Below are 17,201 nucleotides of genomic sequence, written 5' to 3' on the forward strand. Positions count from 1 at the left end.
AGAGAGGGACAGCCCATTCTTACCCCCCCTCTGGCCCCCTGCACTGCCATCCTCCACTCTCAAAACCCCCTCTCCCTGCTCCCTGACCCCCCAGGATGCAAATTCCTGGTCTGCGGCCCAAATACCAAAATTCCAAATCCGTCCAAATCACAGGCACAACAACAACTCACAGATTCACACACGCATGCCCCCCATCTTCTTACGCAGTGCCCCCTCTCACTGGTCCCACAACACACCTGGTTTCATTTAAACTAAACCCCAGCAAAAGCCCCAAGCTCTCCCACCCTTTCCTCAGTGCCTTTTCCCATTTACCCCCCATCTATCTATACTTACCTCCCCCATCTTTTTCCTTTTCTTTTTTTCCCCCTCCATAAAGCGACTGAAGCCCTCGCTCTCGTCCAATCTGACATGCAGGATATTTATAGCCAGGGAGAGAGAAGTTAATGGAATGTGGACAAAAATTAGAGAGTGGAAGAGAGAGTGTGTGGAGAGCAACTCGGAAAATTTGTCAGCTTATTTCGCTGAATAAACCGGTGGCGCTCTCTGGGACAAAATACAGAAAATAAGACGCTATGCTTACTCTTGACCAACTATGCTTTTCTCTGTTTGTGCGTGACTAATCCATTGCTGCACTTGGAATCATTACGGCTGTATTTTTTCTTGCAAAATTTGACGTCTATCGTGTTGCGAACTGGCTCAGAGATGTTGCTCAACGGATGTTGGTCCTTGTTAGTTTACGCAACTGAAAGTCAAATTTAAAGGTCATCCTTGTTCTAGGCACAAACTACATTTTAAAATTCAAGAAATTTACAGTTGTGACATCTGTTACCAAATAAATAACTTGCATTCAATTCTAAAACTAAAGTTTTTTAGTATTGTAGAGAAGCAGAAGTAGGTATATTTTTTCTTTCTCTCTTTTTTTTTTAACTAAAGTAAACCTCCAGGTAAAAAAAAACGTTACTTAGTCTCTGGTTGTTTATCTGCCCTGTGAGTCTGTGTGGTGGCAGAGATGGCAGCTGTCATTACAAGAGATGTTGTTAATAATCACACTTACTACCCCCCTCAGTTAGACCAACTGTGCCCCCCTGGATGGTCCCTTATGCCCATGACCACACACAGACATCCCACACACTGGTTTTAGTCTCATTTCATCATACACGTGATCTTCTGGTCCCATTTAAAATCCAAAACACTCGTCTGACTCTGTTCTAGTAATAGTATGATTTGTATCATTTTTTTCTCTCTTTCTGTCTCTTAACTCCATCCAACACCCACAACTTCAGTAAATCCTGTTTCTGGGATGGGTTAACGATAGCATCTCTTCTCTGCTGTATCACAGCTGATTAAACACTAACATAAAGCATTAAGTAATATAAAACAGAGCTGCATTTTAATGTAAATACGTCAATTTTATTTACAAACCAAATGTACAGACCCAGCGGGGACACTAGGGGTGCAAACAAGGGGTTTGAAGCAATAACCAAGGATGCGAAATTCATCACGAACAGAGAAAGAAAAACTGAAGGAACAAAAGTAACGGGGTAAACAAACTGAGGGAGAGCAGGGAGAAAAGATGGGTCGAGCCGAAAACGCTTCAGTCATGATACATTTTGAAGATGCAGCTTTTGATGACGCCCATGTATCTGTCCCACACACCCTGGTGTCTGAGGGGCAGAAGAGAGACACAGAAAGAGAGTAAACAGTGAGTGAATGGAGCAAAGAGGCTGTACTGTAAGTCTCATGACCAACTGTAATTGTGAAATCTGGGTGAAGAGAGTAAATGAGGCAATCTTTGGTCCCTTCAGTGTAATCGGAGCGAGGAGGGGGTCTATATTTCTTTTTATGAATATCTCTTTGTTAAGCTTGTAGTGGTGCAGGGCTGTGTAAACCCTTAACTAAATTCCTGAGTGTTTGCATGAGAAACAAGGTGACTACAGTTTAAGAAATCATGGGCGAGATAGAGACACCCACTGGTCGAACAGAGACGTCAGTTTTAGAGGATTTCAACACAACTTAATGCTTGAGCTGTGTTTAATGGGTGCTGCTGTGTATATCCTTATTGGGTTATTTTTCTAGTTTTCCTAAATCTCTCCACAAAATCATGATGGTATTTTTAGTGTGAGTTACCCCTGGGAATTGATAACCGTGCCAGGGCTGGTGCCACTCGCCGCCTGATAAGAGTTGCAGAATAAAAGCACATTAACTCACTTGAATGTGTCGAGTATGTGAGCAGAGTTGGTGTAGTGAGTGAGGTAGAGTTTCATGTCCGCAGCTGTCCATCTGTCCGAACGGCACGGCTCAATAAACTGTGGGGGGAAAAGAAGGGGAGGAGGTTACATCATACCGTCTCAAAGGCAGACTGAAGCTGGCACAGACCTCAGAAAATCTGGGCCAGGAGAGCTGTCTTCACTTACAACTTGGAAAAATCTAACTATTTTTTGAGGACGTACTCACCTTCTCCACAAGATCAATGAAGAAATCTCTGACGTCTTTTGTGTTGGTTAACTTTGCTGCAATGTTGACGAGGCCTCTGGAAAGATTCTACAAAAACAAAAAAGCAGTGATTTGAAAAACTATTATTTCCTTTTACTGCAAACAGACTACATTTAGGATATTACGAGGGTGTTTCTAACCTTAAAATTAGCCTCCATCTCAGTAAAAGCTTTAGTCTTTCCTCTGAGAGCTGTACAGACCAAACTGAGCAGAGAGAACAGAAACAGAAAGATTACTGATATAAGAGAGTATGGATGAAACTGAATTAAAAATACAATATCTTCTTCAGTATTCAGGAAAAAAATGTAGGGCTCATGATGTGTTTCTGTTACCTTTTGTGTTGATCCAACAGATCTTTGTCGGTGATTAAAATCTTAAGTTCTTTTAGCTCTTGTAAAAACTCTTTATCGAGATCAACATCCATGTCCTCCACCATGTTATCTACAAAGAAAACTTAAGTCAGATTCTGTCAAATCAGTTTAAAGAATGTCTTTTTTTTCTTATGTTAAATATTATATGTTTTCCTTACAATTGCAGCTCAGTTATTGTGCCGTTACTCTGCTCAACTCAATAACCTTTTTCCCACTTTGCTAATAACTCAACTTACACAATTTAAATGTATTTTCATTCTAATGAGGGCCTACAAGACCTTAAGGACCTCTGGTGGTCAGTGAGCCTCATTGACAAAGCAGCGCTTTACATATTATTTATTTTACACAATCAACATAGACAGCATTCCCTTCGTTGTCAAGGGAGACTTCACGTCAAGCCCTTTTTAGATTCTGTTGTCATATCAAATGTTTATTTAAAATTTGTGTCCTTCTTGGATTTATAATTTTTACCACTGTGCAAACCTTAAACTTAAATGAAGGCTGTGTCATTTAAAATGGTATAGATACCCCTCAAGTCTCATGTCAGAAAACTGGTCCAAGAAACAACTAAAATCACTCACCAACAGCTCCAACTGTCCAGTTGTTGATGAGCTGCCCAGCACAGAAAGCAAAGTCTTGGAAAGTAAGATATTGCAGCTTTCTTTTTCCTGTCTCAAACCGATTGTTGGCAAAGAAAACAATGGCTGCGTAATCTCTGAAACAAGGACAGGAGACGTAGGAGATAACATAACAGAACAAGACAATCAGATAGTTGTTTTCAGTGTTTCAGACATGAATATTGGCCTTTTCGTGCGTTACAATTTATTCCAAAATCATGAAAATATTTAACATAAAAAACTACAGCAAGACTGATTTGAAGTTAAAGCAATGCTTTAAAGGGTAAACCTAAATTTGAAATCAATTCTCCTCACTGATTACCTTGCAAGCTTGTCAGAGAGAAGGAAATGCTGACGTATGTTCTCCACCAGGGGTCCCTTCAGCTCTTCCACAACTTTGAAAACACGTTTGAAGTTGTCAAACTGAAATTAAACACATGAGGCAGGCGATTTAATAAGATTACAACAATGTGACTTCAGCAAAACCTGCCTAACTATTTTCTCTGCAATCAGCTATCCTAGCACAACTAATAAACTGTACCCACTGCTACAAAATCAGCTTGTTGACATGTTGAAACCAGCTTTTTACAGAAAACAAATTAAAGTAACTCCAAACTGGCCGCTATTAAACTAAAAGGCAGATCCACAACTAAATATTTCAGAAATGAACCATGTTCTATCAATAAATACTGGTGCAGACAAATATTTTTTAATATTGAGCACAAAACTCACATTGGAAATTAACAATCATGGTAGAGTTTATAATGTATTTACCTGTCGTCTGCAGCTCTTTAACGTTACCCCTGTCTTGGCACTAATGTCATCTAAGTCTTTCTTTGTTCCTTTGGAGAGTTTCTTTCCCAGGACCTCACGAACAAATGAATCATCGAAGGCATAGTATCTAAGAAAAGAAACAAGACAGTAAAGAGTAAACTGCTCACTGTATAATCATATATATATAATGTCAGGAAAGAAAAATAAGACAGGGGTTGCATGACAAAAAAAATTCCATGACAGTATCTGCCTTAAGTGAAGAGTAACCAAGTTTAATCATGAAATGGGCAACAAACAAATCAGATATTTATAAGTTTAAAAGATTATCATTATTATCTCTGCACCTCTCTATAAGGACAGTTTGTCGATGTGGTGGAATCTGAAACAGCAGCTGGTTTGCTAGTTTGCCAGGACTGTGCAGCAGACGCTCACACATCTGGAAAGTCCTGTACTGGTCCATGGTGTCACTTTGAAGAACATCTGCACTTGCCTCACACTCCTCCAACACGCCTCCCTCCATGCGTACCTTAACTGCATCATTCACTGTTGGACAAATCACAGAGGTTCACAGAGTTAATGATCCAGTCATGACTGAAGTCAAGATAATTACGGCTGTCAAAGCTAACATAACAGTGACGCATTAATGCTAATCCCACCACAAAAACTGTTGACGCTTAACACAGACGTTTTGTTGACCCTTGGGCTGACCCATAGTTTGTGAAATCAGTCAGCCCAAGGCAGACTTGTCACAACATATTCTTTGAGCATGCATTATTTTGGGCGTTACTTTGGAGAACATTTGGGGCAGCATTTGTCATTGTTTTAGATTGATGCAATAATAATGACACACATTTGCATAAAGAAAGCATATTTGTTCACTTCCAGATCAATAAGAGTATTAAAATGATGAACAAATATCCCTATAAGCTACAGTTTTTGTTTAACTACAGATTTTTAAAAATGTGTGATTAATTTATGACTCATCTCACCGTAACTATGGAAATCATGTGATTGTTAAAATAAATATTTTAATCATAACATGTACTAACTAAGTCACTGCTGCGCTGTGAATAATCTCTGAGCAGCTCTGTATCTTCACAATTCAAACTGTTAATAATGTGCAAGACAACGATGAGAACATCACTGAATTTGTGAATTTATTTTTTTCTTAAGGGGTGGATTTATTCAGTATTTAACAGCAAAGAAGAAAATAGTGGAAACAAGCTGGGGAAAAACATTATTTGGTAAGTGTTAATGTTAGTTTGTTTCTTTTATTTCTGACCCTTAATTTCATCTTGCAGTCATTTAAAGGTGTTGACCTCAGAATGGGAACCACAGTTAGACTAGTCATGCTCATCCTGTTACATCCAGACTTTTAACATCTTTATAAAACACTTTAAATACACCAGGACTTTGTGAAAGCACACCTATTCATTCAAATTACTTTGATGTAAACCTTACCTGTATATCCATCCAACCAGAGTTGGTAAACCACCTCATCCATGATAGTGGTGTTGCCTACAAATACATCCAGCTCTACTGACATCTGCCAGGAATACAGACGCAAAAGGAAAAAGATGAGGACATTTTTAATATTTAGTGTTTAGCTAAGGTAACTATCAATAGTCAGATTAGCTTAAAAGTGTCCCACAGCCAATAGGTTATACTGTACCTTGTTTGACGTCTTGTCCCACTCAGTATAAAGCACCTAGCAACAATAAAAACGTGTCTCCAGAGTGTTTAATTCTATTAATTGAGCTTAAAGGTTCTCTCCATGGTTTACTAATTAGCTAACTTCCTCCATTACAGGTTAGCTCCCGATGCTAAGTTAGCAGCTGTCAGAGGAGAACAAACAGACAACCAACAAAACACAAAACGGTAGAATAAAACCTAATTAACGCGAAGGTACAAATAAAGAATTAGCAGTAGATACGTTTCTTTGTATTTATACCACGGACATCTATGAACTGGTAACGTCCCTGTATTTCCGTGGGTCCGCAGTGTCAACAACAGCAGTCGTGCAGCACACACTTCCGGGCCGGTGACGTCACAGAAAAACGCTCTTAGTGCAGTCAGGTATTGTAGTCACTAACTGGCCACTTCATAAATTATACGAGTGAAAATACCTTCTAATATAACAGTCCTGCACGAAACTTCGCTTCAGGGAGGTTATGATGTTCAGTATTTGTTTAACAGAGCTGATGATTCAAGTGTTTTTTCATTTTGGAGGCTGTCGTGTGTAGAACTATTGAATTGTACCGACACCTGTTTCTATTATTTTGACAAAACCATTTAAATTAGTGGGCTAGGCTAAATAGCAGGAACACTTTTGTGTTTAATTCATTCATTCATACAGTTTAACAGCGAGACAGACTACGTCCTCCAAAATGATTTTACATCATTCTTGCATAAACTGAACATTATAACAATCATGAAGGGAGATTTAGTGCAGGACTGTTATAGTACAATGCATTTGTTTTCACTAATATACCTAATGAACTGGCGAGTGAGTGTTTATGGGTCATATTTAAGGTTAAAAAGATATTTCATTCATTGTTTTATGTACTTTGTATATATATATATATATATATATATAATTTTTAAAGTTGTAAGTCTGAAACTATGTTTTGAAAGCCAGCATTACATCAGAAAAAGGTCCAAATCTCGGTAAAAATATTTTATATTAGAATTTTCCTTCTTTGTAGCTGCAGCTCTTTTCACTGTGTTTGTACAACATATTTTCGAATTTGTGACTGCACTGGTATTTGTTACTTTTTCAGGTTTGAAACCTTGTAAATGATAGTAATGCATAAAAAATATGTCGAAAATATATTTAATTAAATTACTTTGTGTAGAATACACGTGATATGATATATGTCAAGACATAGCTATGAGATATTAGATGTTCATCTGTTGTTATGGGTGATCAGAGAAAGTGATCTCACATAACATTATGCAACATTATTATATTTACATCAAGATAATGAGGAAATCACACCGATAGAGTAATCAATTTTTCACCAGCCAGGACCTCCTCCCGTCAGAGCTTTTCAATTATCTGTGATTGTGATTATCTTCAGTTTTGCATTTCTATAGAGCCAAGATGTCTCTCATCCAATGTGAGTAGGTTGTTGCTCAATTCCAAGGCTATGATGTGCATATGTTCATAATAATAATAATAATAATAACAACAACAACAACAATAATAGGGAGGAGTTCCTATTTAAACCTTAGACTTCCCACCAGTCCCCTAGAACTGAAGAAGCTACTCGGATGAGTGGTGAAACATCTTCTCAAAAAAAAAAAAACTCTACAAGTCCAGTTGCCTTTTTTGAACCTTTGTTGGATATAACAATAATAATAATAATAATGATTTTGTCCTTTGGATTTTAGGTGCTGATTATGTGATGGACTTCAGCAGTGGCAGACAAATGTAGCGACTAAGTCTCAATCTAAGATAAAACTGTAAGAATCTTTTTTTTTTCAGTAACATTACACTTATTATAACTTGTGATATAACATATTGGCTATTATATAGATGGAAACTTGGATTAATTTGCTGGACTGAGGTAGACTGCAGACAGGACATTTGCTTTTATTAATGTCTTTAAAGTTTTGTCTCACTTCTTAACCAAACCCCCTCTGAGTGACTTCACAATGCAATAAACCCAACAAACTTCATAAATGGCATCTATAGCCTATCAATTTACAGTCAGTCATCTTTTTTTTTAAAAAAGAACAAAAATCAAAATATAACAGATGATTATGTGAAGACTCAAATTACAACAGAGCTTTTGGCAGGTAGACAGAAGCCTATTGTCCTTTCATTTGTGCTCTTATAAAATGTGTCAGATCACAGATAGGACTCTGTGTGAGCAGGGGGCCCCTACGCTGCTTGCTGCCTGCGTGTACACAATCTGCTCTCTTTTTCTACAACGATTAATCTAAATAAATCCCTGCAAATCCCTCTCCTCACCCTCCCTTTCTGTGTTTCTGCATGTGTCCTTCAAAATCACAACATGGCAGGGGGGAAACAACTCCGTGAACGTGTCTGCACATCAACACTCTCATTTCTAACCTCACATGACACCCTGATTCCATCCCCAGATCCCCCTTGCACGGTTAACACCCTACATTGTTATGGCCTCAGTGAAACAATGGAGGTGGGACAGAGGGCGGAAGGATGTGGCTGAATGCCTCAGCATAAACCCATGGAAAAAAAGGCTGCAGTCACACTTTCCGCCAGTGTTCTTTGAAAAGAAAAAGTACAACCAGGAGTCACTGATATATATCTACACTGTACTGTACAGCATTTGTAGTGAACTCTAAAGAGATGTAGATCATATTACGTATATGTGCAGAGATTTGGGGACAGCACAGATCAGATAATTTATAGTTTTTGAAAAGGAGTTCATTTTAAAGGACAGAAAACCCCAGAGGAAGTGGCTCCACGTGTGCACAATTGAAAATTATGCTTATCGTGTTGGTTTAGTTTCATAACTGGAAAATGAGGTTTAAATACAAATGGGGGCGCACAAGTTCCACACTGACAGAGCACATGGAGGAGACTTTCACCCTCAAATCTTTATGTTTTTAATCCCGTAGCTGTGATCCAGAGTCAGATCAACTGCACTACACACGTAATCAGTTCGTTTCTGCCATTTGCAAAGAAACAAGGCCTGAATATGACATGTCGAAGACACACTGGGAACATCAAAGTAAGCCACAAACATTTCTGATTACTGTCAAATTAACAGTCACCATAAAATTTATAACTTCCTGTTAAGTCTCTCAAAATAAAACAAATGCTGCTAACTAATATGATTACCCTGAAACACGACTAACACCCATATAGTGAGAGTGGAAACTTTAATTGGAAAAAGGTCAATATTATAATTCAGTATGTTCATCGAAACATGTTTATGCGGAAATAATTAAAAAAAAAACAACTCGGTGCTTTTACTTGGAAGGTCGATGAGACAGACTTCCGGTAAAGGTCCTGCTTCACAGAGCTCTCGCTGCACAGAGAGTCACAGCCGTGGAAGTGGCGGAGGCGGACATTGTTATGGTAAGAGTCCAGCAACAGAGGATGAGCACAGATGATGCACGTACTGTGAGCGGATAACCGGTGATCTGTGTCGTTGCGGATCTGGAGGAATGGATTGTTTTTAGGGAAGACACTGCAGCACTGTGCCGACTTGTACCCCCAGCCAGAGGAGTTCATTCAGCCGAGGCGAGCGGAGCATAGCCGGATGAGACGATGCGAGCGACGTAAAAATCACAACATCTGCAGGGTGTGCATCCGAGGCTGCTGGATTAAGCCTCCGTGGATCGACCGGGCCTTTGTATGTAGGCCTACAGGAAAGAGAGAGAGAGAGAGAGAGAGAGCGAGGGGTGGCTGTTGCCTTGAAAATACTGCGAGAGGAGGAGAAATAAGGACGGCTGTATGTCCTGGAGGCCTTTGGAGAACACAGCCTGCTGCTGAGAGGATGACAGATTGACATTAATGTCGGCTTGTGGTGCATTTTCATACACGACCTCATTAACAGAACAGATAGCAAAAAGCAGGGGCGAAGTCACATTGAAAGAACCCCTAAATCTAAATAAAGACACCACATGCCACTGTGTCGATTTCCCTTTCTGATGCTGTGGTGATCGCATATAACATCTGGAGCACAGATGAAGGCGACGAGGATGTGATGACACTGTGGACCATTAAATCTTGCTACATCTCAGCGCTTTTAATAGATTCTCAGGTACCCAAAGGTTTGTGTTTTTTAAAAAAATAGAAAATGGGTAGCGAAGGTGAGATAATAAACAGAGAACTGTCAAAGATGTCTGACGAGGATCTGCTGGCTTGCTCCAAAGAGGAGCTGGTGAGCCGGCTGCGTAAAGAAGAGTCAGACAAAATCTCAGCCCTGATCCAGCGCGGTCGGCTCATCAAGGAGGTAAATAAACAGCTGCAGGGGCACCTCCTCGAGATCAGGGAACTGAAAGTCATCAATCAGCGCCTTCAGGAGGAAAACGTGGAGCTGCGGGACCTGTGCTGCTTCCTGGACGACGACCGGCTCAAAGTGAAGAAGCTGGCCAGGGAATGGCAGCTGTTCGGGCACCACGCAGCCAAAGTGATGCGGGAGGACCTGGGCGGGTACTTGAAAAAGCTCGCAGACCTCGAACGCATGCAGGACGGACTGGTGAAGGAGAATCTGGACCTGAAGGAGCTGTGTCTGGTCCTGGAGGAGGAGTGTGTGAGCAGGAGTGACTCCAGCCCTGGGGGCTCCACTGAGCTCAATCTGCCCTGCATGGTGGCCCGGGATCTGGGAGATGGAAGCTCAAGCACAGGCAGCGTGGGAAGCCCAGACCAGCTTCATCTGGTGTGCTCACCTGATGACTGATGGCAGGTTGTCAGCAGCTACAATTGACACATGAGCTCTATCAGACAAATTCAAAAAAAAAAAAAAAAGAGAGAGAGAGAGAGAGCGAAAAAAAAAATAGAAAAGAAAAAAGCATTAGGGCCTTCTGAATGCTGCAAAAAATAAAATGTGTGCCACTCTAGATTTTGACAACCACACTACACACTTCAGGACTTCTCAAAGACATTTAATAGATATTTGCCAGATGATAACGTCTAAATTTTACAGTGTTTTTCTAATGACTCTAATGGAAACTCTCCTTTTTCAGTGAGAAAAAAAATGGGACCAAAAAGTGGGTCACATATATAAATTTATCTCATGCACTGGACTAGCCTACACTGGTAGAAGCCTTTTTTTTCTATTGCACTGGACAACATTATCTTGGATCTTTAAATCACAGATCTGAAGATTAACTTCAATCCAGTTTTGAGCCATATTTAGTCCACTGAATTCCAATAGCACTGAACTAGATGAGTTGTGATAAATAAATTAAAAAAAGAAACTATTTGATATTAGCTTTTGCTAGACGCCCAATAATGTGTAATATTTTATGCACTCTCTTCCTCAGGACAGGATTTGGAGTGCCATATGTGCATGATGATTGTCACAATTTGTATAGGCCTGTGAACCAGTCTGATGTGAAGGCCCTTCAGGTTTACCATGGGTGGGGCTGCTGCTGTGCATAATGCAACATGTGCTGGAGCCTGGGCAGAGCCAGCACACTTGTTAACATTTTGGATCAGACATGATAGATGTCGCTGGACCTCATTCAGAGCTGGAAAAAAAAAAAAAGGTTTGGCCACTTTTTTTAACTGGAAACTCTTTGTATCAAACTGGAAGGTCTACGAGTTTTAATGGTTTCTATTCTATTCTATTCTATTCAAGACAGGCTGTTTAAATTCACCTGTATGACTTTTTTTTTTTTAAATGACGTTGTTGATGTTCAATTAGCATATCACAGAATTTGTTTAAATTGGCGATTGTCAGCTTTCTCTTCTGTAACTCATGCTTTGTATTTAATCTGTAACATTAGGAATAATCCCTTCTTTATCTTGATTTATCTGTATTAACTAGCATTACTAACCAATTTCAGTTTAAATCATAGATAATGCACAAGATTTATTTTGTCGTTAGCTGTTTATTGGTGGGCTATGCTCGTAGTGCACTGAAGAGCTTTAAATACAGTGGGTATGACACTTTGCGCTGTCCTGACCTTTATTTGCGTGCTTGACTTTGCAGAAACAAACATTTACATGACACAGAGTGAAGAATTGATTTGTACACTTGTTGTTTTGACCTTCGTGTCTGAACCAGCAGCGTTTGATTGATGCTCCCTTCATGTCATACAGTCGGACTTTATGGATGTTCATCAGTTTTATTTTTGGATCCCTACTTGCACAGTGTGGAGAGCTGAAGAGGGCAGTAATGCTTTTACCCACTTAGTGATGCACAGACGTCCTTTGACAGCAGCATACACGCAGATATTTTTCTCCATCATGCTTTCTAGCTCTGAGGTCCGCCCGTCTCTCTCTCTCTCCCTCTCTCTCTCTCTCATTCTGTCTATTTTAGCAATCCAATGTTCTCTGAGCCATGGATGTATTAGCAAGAGATTCGCTTCATTTCTGGAAAATGGAGTGACAGAGACCACAGTGTTTGCAGTGGAGGGTCAAAGAACGGTCATTTCAGTGTGTCAGTATATGCTGCAGTAATCAAACTCCTTTACTAGCTGCCACTAGTGATTACTTTCATTATTGATTCATCTACCAGACATTTTCTCAATTAACTGATTAACTGTGAAATTGTGAAGTATGCACAAAATGATAAGATTATGTCTTGATTATGCTTGTTTTTTAGCAAACAGACCAAAGATGTCAAGTTTATAGATGACAAAAAAAAAACAATGTGAAGCAGAAAATCTTAATTTTTGTTGAATTAAATGCAAATTAGTTGCTGTTAGGGTTATTCTAACATTTGAAGGTTATGGAATTCAGCATTTCTTCAAAATTACAGAGAGAGCTGTTGATTCAGCTGTGTTTGGGAGCATTTTGGAGACTGTGGTTTATATTACTATTGAATTGTATCGTGTTTCTATCATTCTGACAACACCATGTTAACCAGTGACCTGGGCTAAATAACAGAAACATTATGTTTATTTCAATGCATTTTAACAGCACCAAATATGCATCATTCAAAATTATCATACAGTTGAATAACCACCTTTCCTACACTGTTACAACATAAATTGAACGGAAGAGAGACTCGATGGGACAGACACACAGATATCAGCCAGAACAAGAAGCACGAATACGAGAAAGCTAAAACAAATGACACTAACTGGTGTGGAATTCACAATAAGGTGCCATTGCGGGGAAGCCTGCAAAAGCGCCAGAGGGCTCAAGCAACATTAGAGCAGGGCTGGGTGTGGAACATCGGCAACCCAAGCATAGCACACAGACTCCACATCTGGTAGGACAAAGGAGAACTCCATCCAGGAAGCACCCCACAGTGCTGAAGATATCTACATGCTTGAGCTGCCTCAGCACTAGAGACCACGTGAACTCCTCTCCCGCAACCCCAATCCATTCGTCGAGGAGAAAGAGGATCAAATGGCCCAAATCGTCAGACAGCATTGCTTGGAAGACCTTGATGGCATCCTGGAAGCAACTGTAGCTGGGCCAATTAACAAAAATATTGACTCGCTTACTATCGCATACAACCTTGCTAAGGAACGCTTTGGCACAATCGAGGTGAAAGGCCTGCACCAACCATTGCAGCAACCAAACAGGAGAGAAAGGGAGATCCGCCAACAGTAATCTGGCACACTCTCCAGCACAAATCTGGACGTTGAGGAATTCCTTTTGGAAGCTCACAGCGACCCCATTAGGAGCCAGGGACTGGGAGTCAACTGCAATATCTCCAAGCCTGAAAAACCATCAACCGAGCTGAATGTGAAGGAGCCCACATGGCAGGAAATCCACAAAACCAAAGCATGAGCTGCCCCCGGCGGTATACCATATAAGGTGTAGGAACAATGCCCAAAACTTCTCTGGAGGTTGTGGAAGATCATGAGGAAGATCTGCGCCAAAGGCACAATACCACCAAACTGGAAGCTGGCACAGGGATGCATTGCCCATCCAGGGAAGAGGAGGACTCCTCCACAAACTCAGATTTACATCAGCCCTTTTCACTACCAGCTGGCAGGACCTCCAAAAGGGGATTCCAACAGGGTGCTTGGCGACTGGAGCCCTACCACATTTCCTTCCTCTTGCGATCCGTTTATGACACCCTTCCTTTGCCATCATATCTGCACACATGGGGGCTTAGAGAAGATCCGGACATTGTGCTGTGGTCAACCAAAGACCAGAAGATAGTGCTGGTTGAGCTAATAGTGCCATGGGCCTTCGAAGCCAATGAGAGGTTGCAGGGGCTTCCCAACCAAGTCAGCATGCCGTTTGTTGCCAGGTCTGGGCTCATTGTGATTGAGGGCTGAAACGCTCTAAGAAGGTTGTGTACCACCTGATGATGTCTGCTCCTGGCCGACAGCTATAGTTACCTATTAAGGTAACTGTGTAACAAGTGTATGCACAAGTGCAGGACTGTTATATTAAGAGAGTTTTCACTAGTGTACCTAATGTGTTGGTATGTATATATCCTTCTGTACTAATAATTTTACACCATGACATCTTGCACACACCTTTGTTCTTTATTGTCTGCAAAGTAGTACAGTTTAGACAAAAGTAAGGCACTGCCCACCCGAAACAAACATTACCAAAAAAATATATATTACACTCTCAAAAATAAATATGTTATAATATAATCTATATTAACTCTCTATGGCCCAGCCTTAGTGGTCAATAATTTGCATAGACACTATTAAGATTCTTAAAGAATCCGTACAAAAATAAGGACCATTTGGTAAGTACTCCATTTCCCTTTGAGGACTATTATAAAGTATTACATATGACAGAAAATGTAACAAGTTACTAATATTATCTTGAATAATCAGTATTCAGTATAATAATCTAATAATGGTGTTATCTCAGTCATTTCAAAAACTCTTAACAATTCTTTAGAGAATATATTCAGCATGCAATGCTTTCATAAACCTCAAACATATTAAGCCCATCTTAGAGCTTTTATATTAAGAAATATAAAGATTTTATATGAAATCTAAAAAGAGTGTAACATTCATATCCTGATAATGCCTCTAATTTTCATACTATCTAAGCAAAAAAATCAACTTTCTGAAGAGATAAAGAGAAGCAGTTCAAAGTGGTTATTACAATCATCATTATCATTCCACATTTTCCAGAGATCCTTTCTGTCACACACAACTATGACTGCATTGAAATGAACATTAGTGTTTTGCAAGAACGGTAGGACCGTCGATCACAGTGTGAGGATGGTTGGTGAGTGCAAGGAATGATCTGATTGGTCACCGCTGCTGCTGCTGCGGCGATGAGCTATCCCACACGGCTGAGGGGCTTGAGACTGCTGGACGTTTCCCTGATGTGATGTACCTTGGGACGAGATGGAGGCGCCGGTGTCTAAAGGAGCGGAGGGATAGGTAAAAACCATACCAGCTGCGAAGGACAGTAGAGAGGGAGTAGATGTGAGAACAGGGGTGTGGAGTGACTCTGATTCAGTGGCAGCAGCTGAGGGGGTTGATGTTACTGGCTTGGTGGGGATAGATATCTTTGGTTTGGGCTTCTCCATCTTTAGTGGCACTTTGGTTGAGGGTCCAGGTCTGCTGGATTCCTCTGGCTCCAATTTAATGGCTCCCAACAAGGATACTGATGGGTTTGGGTCAGAATCTGAATCAGAGTCCTCTATTTTGCAAATGGGACGGTGAGCTTCCAGGACCAGCTCGAGCTTCTCTTTCTCTTTTTGTAGTTCAGCTATTTCCTTCTGCAAACGGGACTTTTCATCCTCCAGCTGATCAGTCTCCTACATTGAGGGAAACACAGACATATTTTGATTCAATACACGCCTGAATGAGACTGTTATCTTACTTTTGACGAATTAATGTTATGATAATTGTTTACTCACATTTTGCAGTGTATCTGTCAGCTCCCGACGACGATTGCGACATTTCGCTGCAGCCAATTTATTCCGCTCCCTTCTTATTTTGCGTCTTTCCATTTCTTCCTGCGATAACTTTAATGAGAAAGAGAAGGAGAACTATTACAATACATGAAATGGGTTAACCTGACATTGTGCCATCTAGCTTTGGCAAGTAACTAATTTCAAAATAACAGATTTACAGGGAAATTTTTTGAGAGTCCCCTATAGGCAACATGACACAGGAGAAACACTACCACCATGTGTGCACTCTGAGTCATCACAGTCATGGCGGCTGAATTATTCAGAAACGTCTGAGCTTTTGTGCCTTTGTTACACCCTAACTCTGAATCCACCCAGCGCCCTTCCAAATAATTGCTGTTGATCCATCGATATTTCCCGCCCTTTGGGGGGTGAGTCACCATCAGACCCCAGTGGTGACTCAGGTGTGAGTCACATAAAATGACTTACCCATGTGAGTCACATGACAGTCTACTTCCTGTACCATGAAATTACTACTCTGTGACGGGGATATGTGCCAATATGTGCCTGACAAAACCACAAGAAATGACACAACGTGCTGCTTACAATAAACGATGATGTTCTTAAAGGTAAAGTTTCTTTAAATTGTGCACTTAACTTTAACAGGTAACATTGCTCTTCTAACTGAAAGCAGATCTTTGAGCTGATATGTGATAATTTCACTATGTCAACAACGACTCAAAGTAAACACCATCAAAGAACGCAGAGAACGACATTGTGTGCCTGTCTTTAGGAAGTTAATGTTTCTTATCCACCAAAGAGCTGAAAACGCAATATATTACACAGCAATTCTAATTTGTATTCTTGTATTCTTCTTCGTCATCTAAATGGATGATCTGGTGTGCACGTCTGAAGGAACAGGCTCAGTTGTGTCACAGACAATTACAGGATATTACACACTAGTTACACAGAAATGATTGAGCCACTATCCAAACCTCTGTATCTGTATTCCCCCTGGGGAAACTATGAATCCCAAGAGGGGAGTTTTCACTTAGATTTCACTCAGCCTGACAATTCTCTTTTCAAAAGTGGAAACTAAAAATCAACAAACACTTTTACTAAGAAGGACTAGTTACTTACATAATCATCATTTCTGCGCCGTGTTGAAGTTGTGGTATGTGTAGCTGCTCTTATGACCCCTGGTCTGAGAAGATGGGAATGGGATGGTGTTGGAATGAATGGCCGGGCCCCTGGATGGGTTGGGTAAGGAGGTACTGGTGATCGTGAAGGGCCTGGTGGGTGCATGAGGGAGGGCTGGACCAACCACTGGAGGTCCTGGTTGGTGGTGATGGCATTGAGGCTTGGTACAAACTGACTGCTGCCTGCCATTGTAAATTTCTGAAAAGAGAACAAAAAATAGTCTATACATAGAACAAATGTAAAGTAGTGTAACAGATCATCAGTAACATTGATCAGTAATAAGGCACATT

The 17,201-nt window shown here is 40.4% G+C and overlaps 3 protein-coding genes across 3 annotated transcripts; 1 reads left to right on the top strand and 2 right to left on the bottom strand.

The window, feature by feature from the left end:
* Positions 1-1,390: 1,390 nt before the first annotated feature.
* fibpa (fibroblast growth factor (acidic) intracellular binding protein a) lies at positions 1,391-6,564 on the bottom strand. The gene is made up of 11 exons (XM_084549624.1): positions 5,928-6,564; positions 5,717-5,801; positions 4,600-4,798; positions 4,256-4,382; positions 3,804-3,904; positions 3,446-3,579; positions 2,826-2,934; positions 2,634-2,697; positions 2,455-2,541; positions 2,209-2,306; positions 1,391-1,664 (listed from the first exon to the last, which is right to left on the bottom strand). The coding sequence occupies exons 2-11, from the start codon at positions 5,799-5,801 to the stop codon at positions 1,595-1,597; spliced, it is 1,074 nt and encodes a 357-aa protein (XP_084405750.1). The 5' UTR covers positions 5,928-6,564; the 3' UTR covers positions 1,391-1,594.
* A 1,991-nt stretch (positions 6,565-8,555) lies between these two features.
* ccdc85b (coiled-coil domain containing 85B) lies at positions 8,556-11,743 on the top strand. Its single transcript, XM_084549625.1, has one exon. It carries the CDS (start codon positions 10,048-10,050, stop codon positions 10,648-10,650), a length of 603 nt encoding a protein of 200 aa, XP_084405751.1. The 5' UTR covers positions 8,556-10,047; the 3' UTR covers positions 10,651-11,743.
* Positions 11,744-14,326: 2,583 nt separating this feature from the next.
* Positions 14,327-17,192, bottom strand: fosl1a (FOS like 1, AP-1 transcription factor subunit a). Its single transcript, XM_084549925.1, has 3 exons — positions 16,852-17,192; positions 15,718-15,825; positions 14,327-15,615 (listed from the first exon to the last, which is right to left on the bottom strand). Exons 1-3 carry the CDS (start codon positions 17,098-17,100, stop codon positions 15,058-15,060), a joined length of 915 nt encoding a protein of 304 aa, XP_084406051.1. The 5' UTR covers positions 17,101-17,192; the 3' UTR covers positions 14,327-15,057.
* Positions 17,193-17,201: the final 9 nt, after the last annotated feature.

Source organism: Chelon labrosus (assembly GCF_963514085.1).
Source record: "Chelon labrosus genome assembly, chromosome: 8".
NCBI lineage: Eukaryota > Metazoa > Chordata > Actinopteri > Mugiliformes > Mugilidae > Chelon > Chelon labrosus.

Bases quoted from the DNA above. Each gene is read 5' to 3' on its own strand.
- fibpa (XM_084549624.1), bottom strand. From the start codon at position 5,801: ATGTCAGTAGAGCTGGATGTATTTGTAGGCAACACCACTATCATGGAT. The intron at 4,383-4,599 runs GTGCAGAGATAA...TTCTTTTCTTAG, and splicing joins CAAACTGTCCTTATAGAGAG to ATACTATGCCTTCGATGATT. The intron at 2,698-2,825 runs GTAACAGAAACA...CTCTCTGCTCAG, and splicing joins CTGTTGGATCAACACAAAAG to TTTGGTCTGTACAGCTCTCA.
- ccdc85b (XM_084549625.1), top strand. From the start codon at position 10,048: ATGGGTAGCGAAGGTGAGATAATAAACAGAGAACTGTCAAAGATGTCT.
- fosl1a (XM_084549925.1), bottom strand. From the start codon at position 17,100: ATGGCAGGCAGCAGTCAGTTTGTACCAAGCCTCAATGCCATCACCACC. The intron at 15,826-16,851 runs GTAAGTAACTAG...TTCTCATTAAAG, and splicing joins GGCGCAGAAATGATGATTAT to TTATCGCAGGAAGAAATGGA. The intron at 15,616-15,717 runs GTGAGTAAACAA...CCCTCAATGTAG, and splicing joins TGACAGATACACTGCAAAAT to GAGACTGATCAGCTGGAGGA.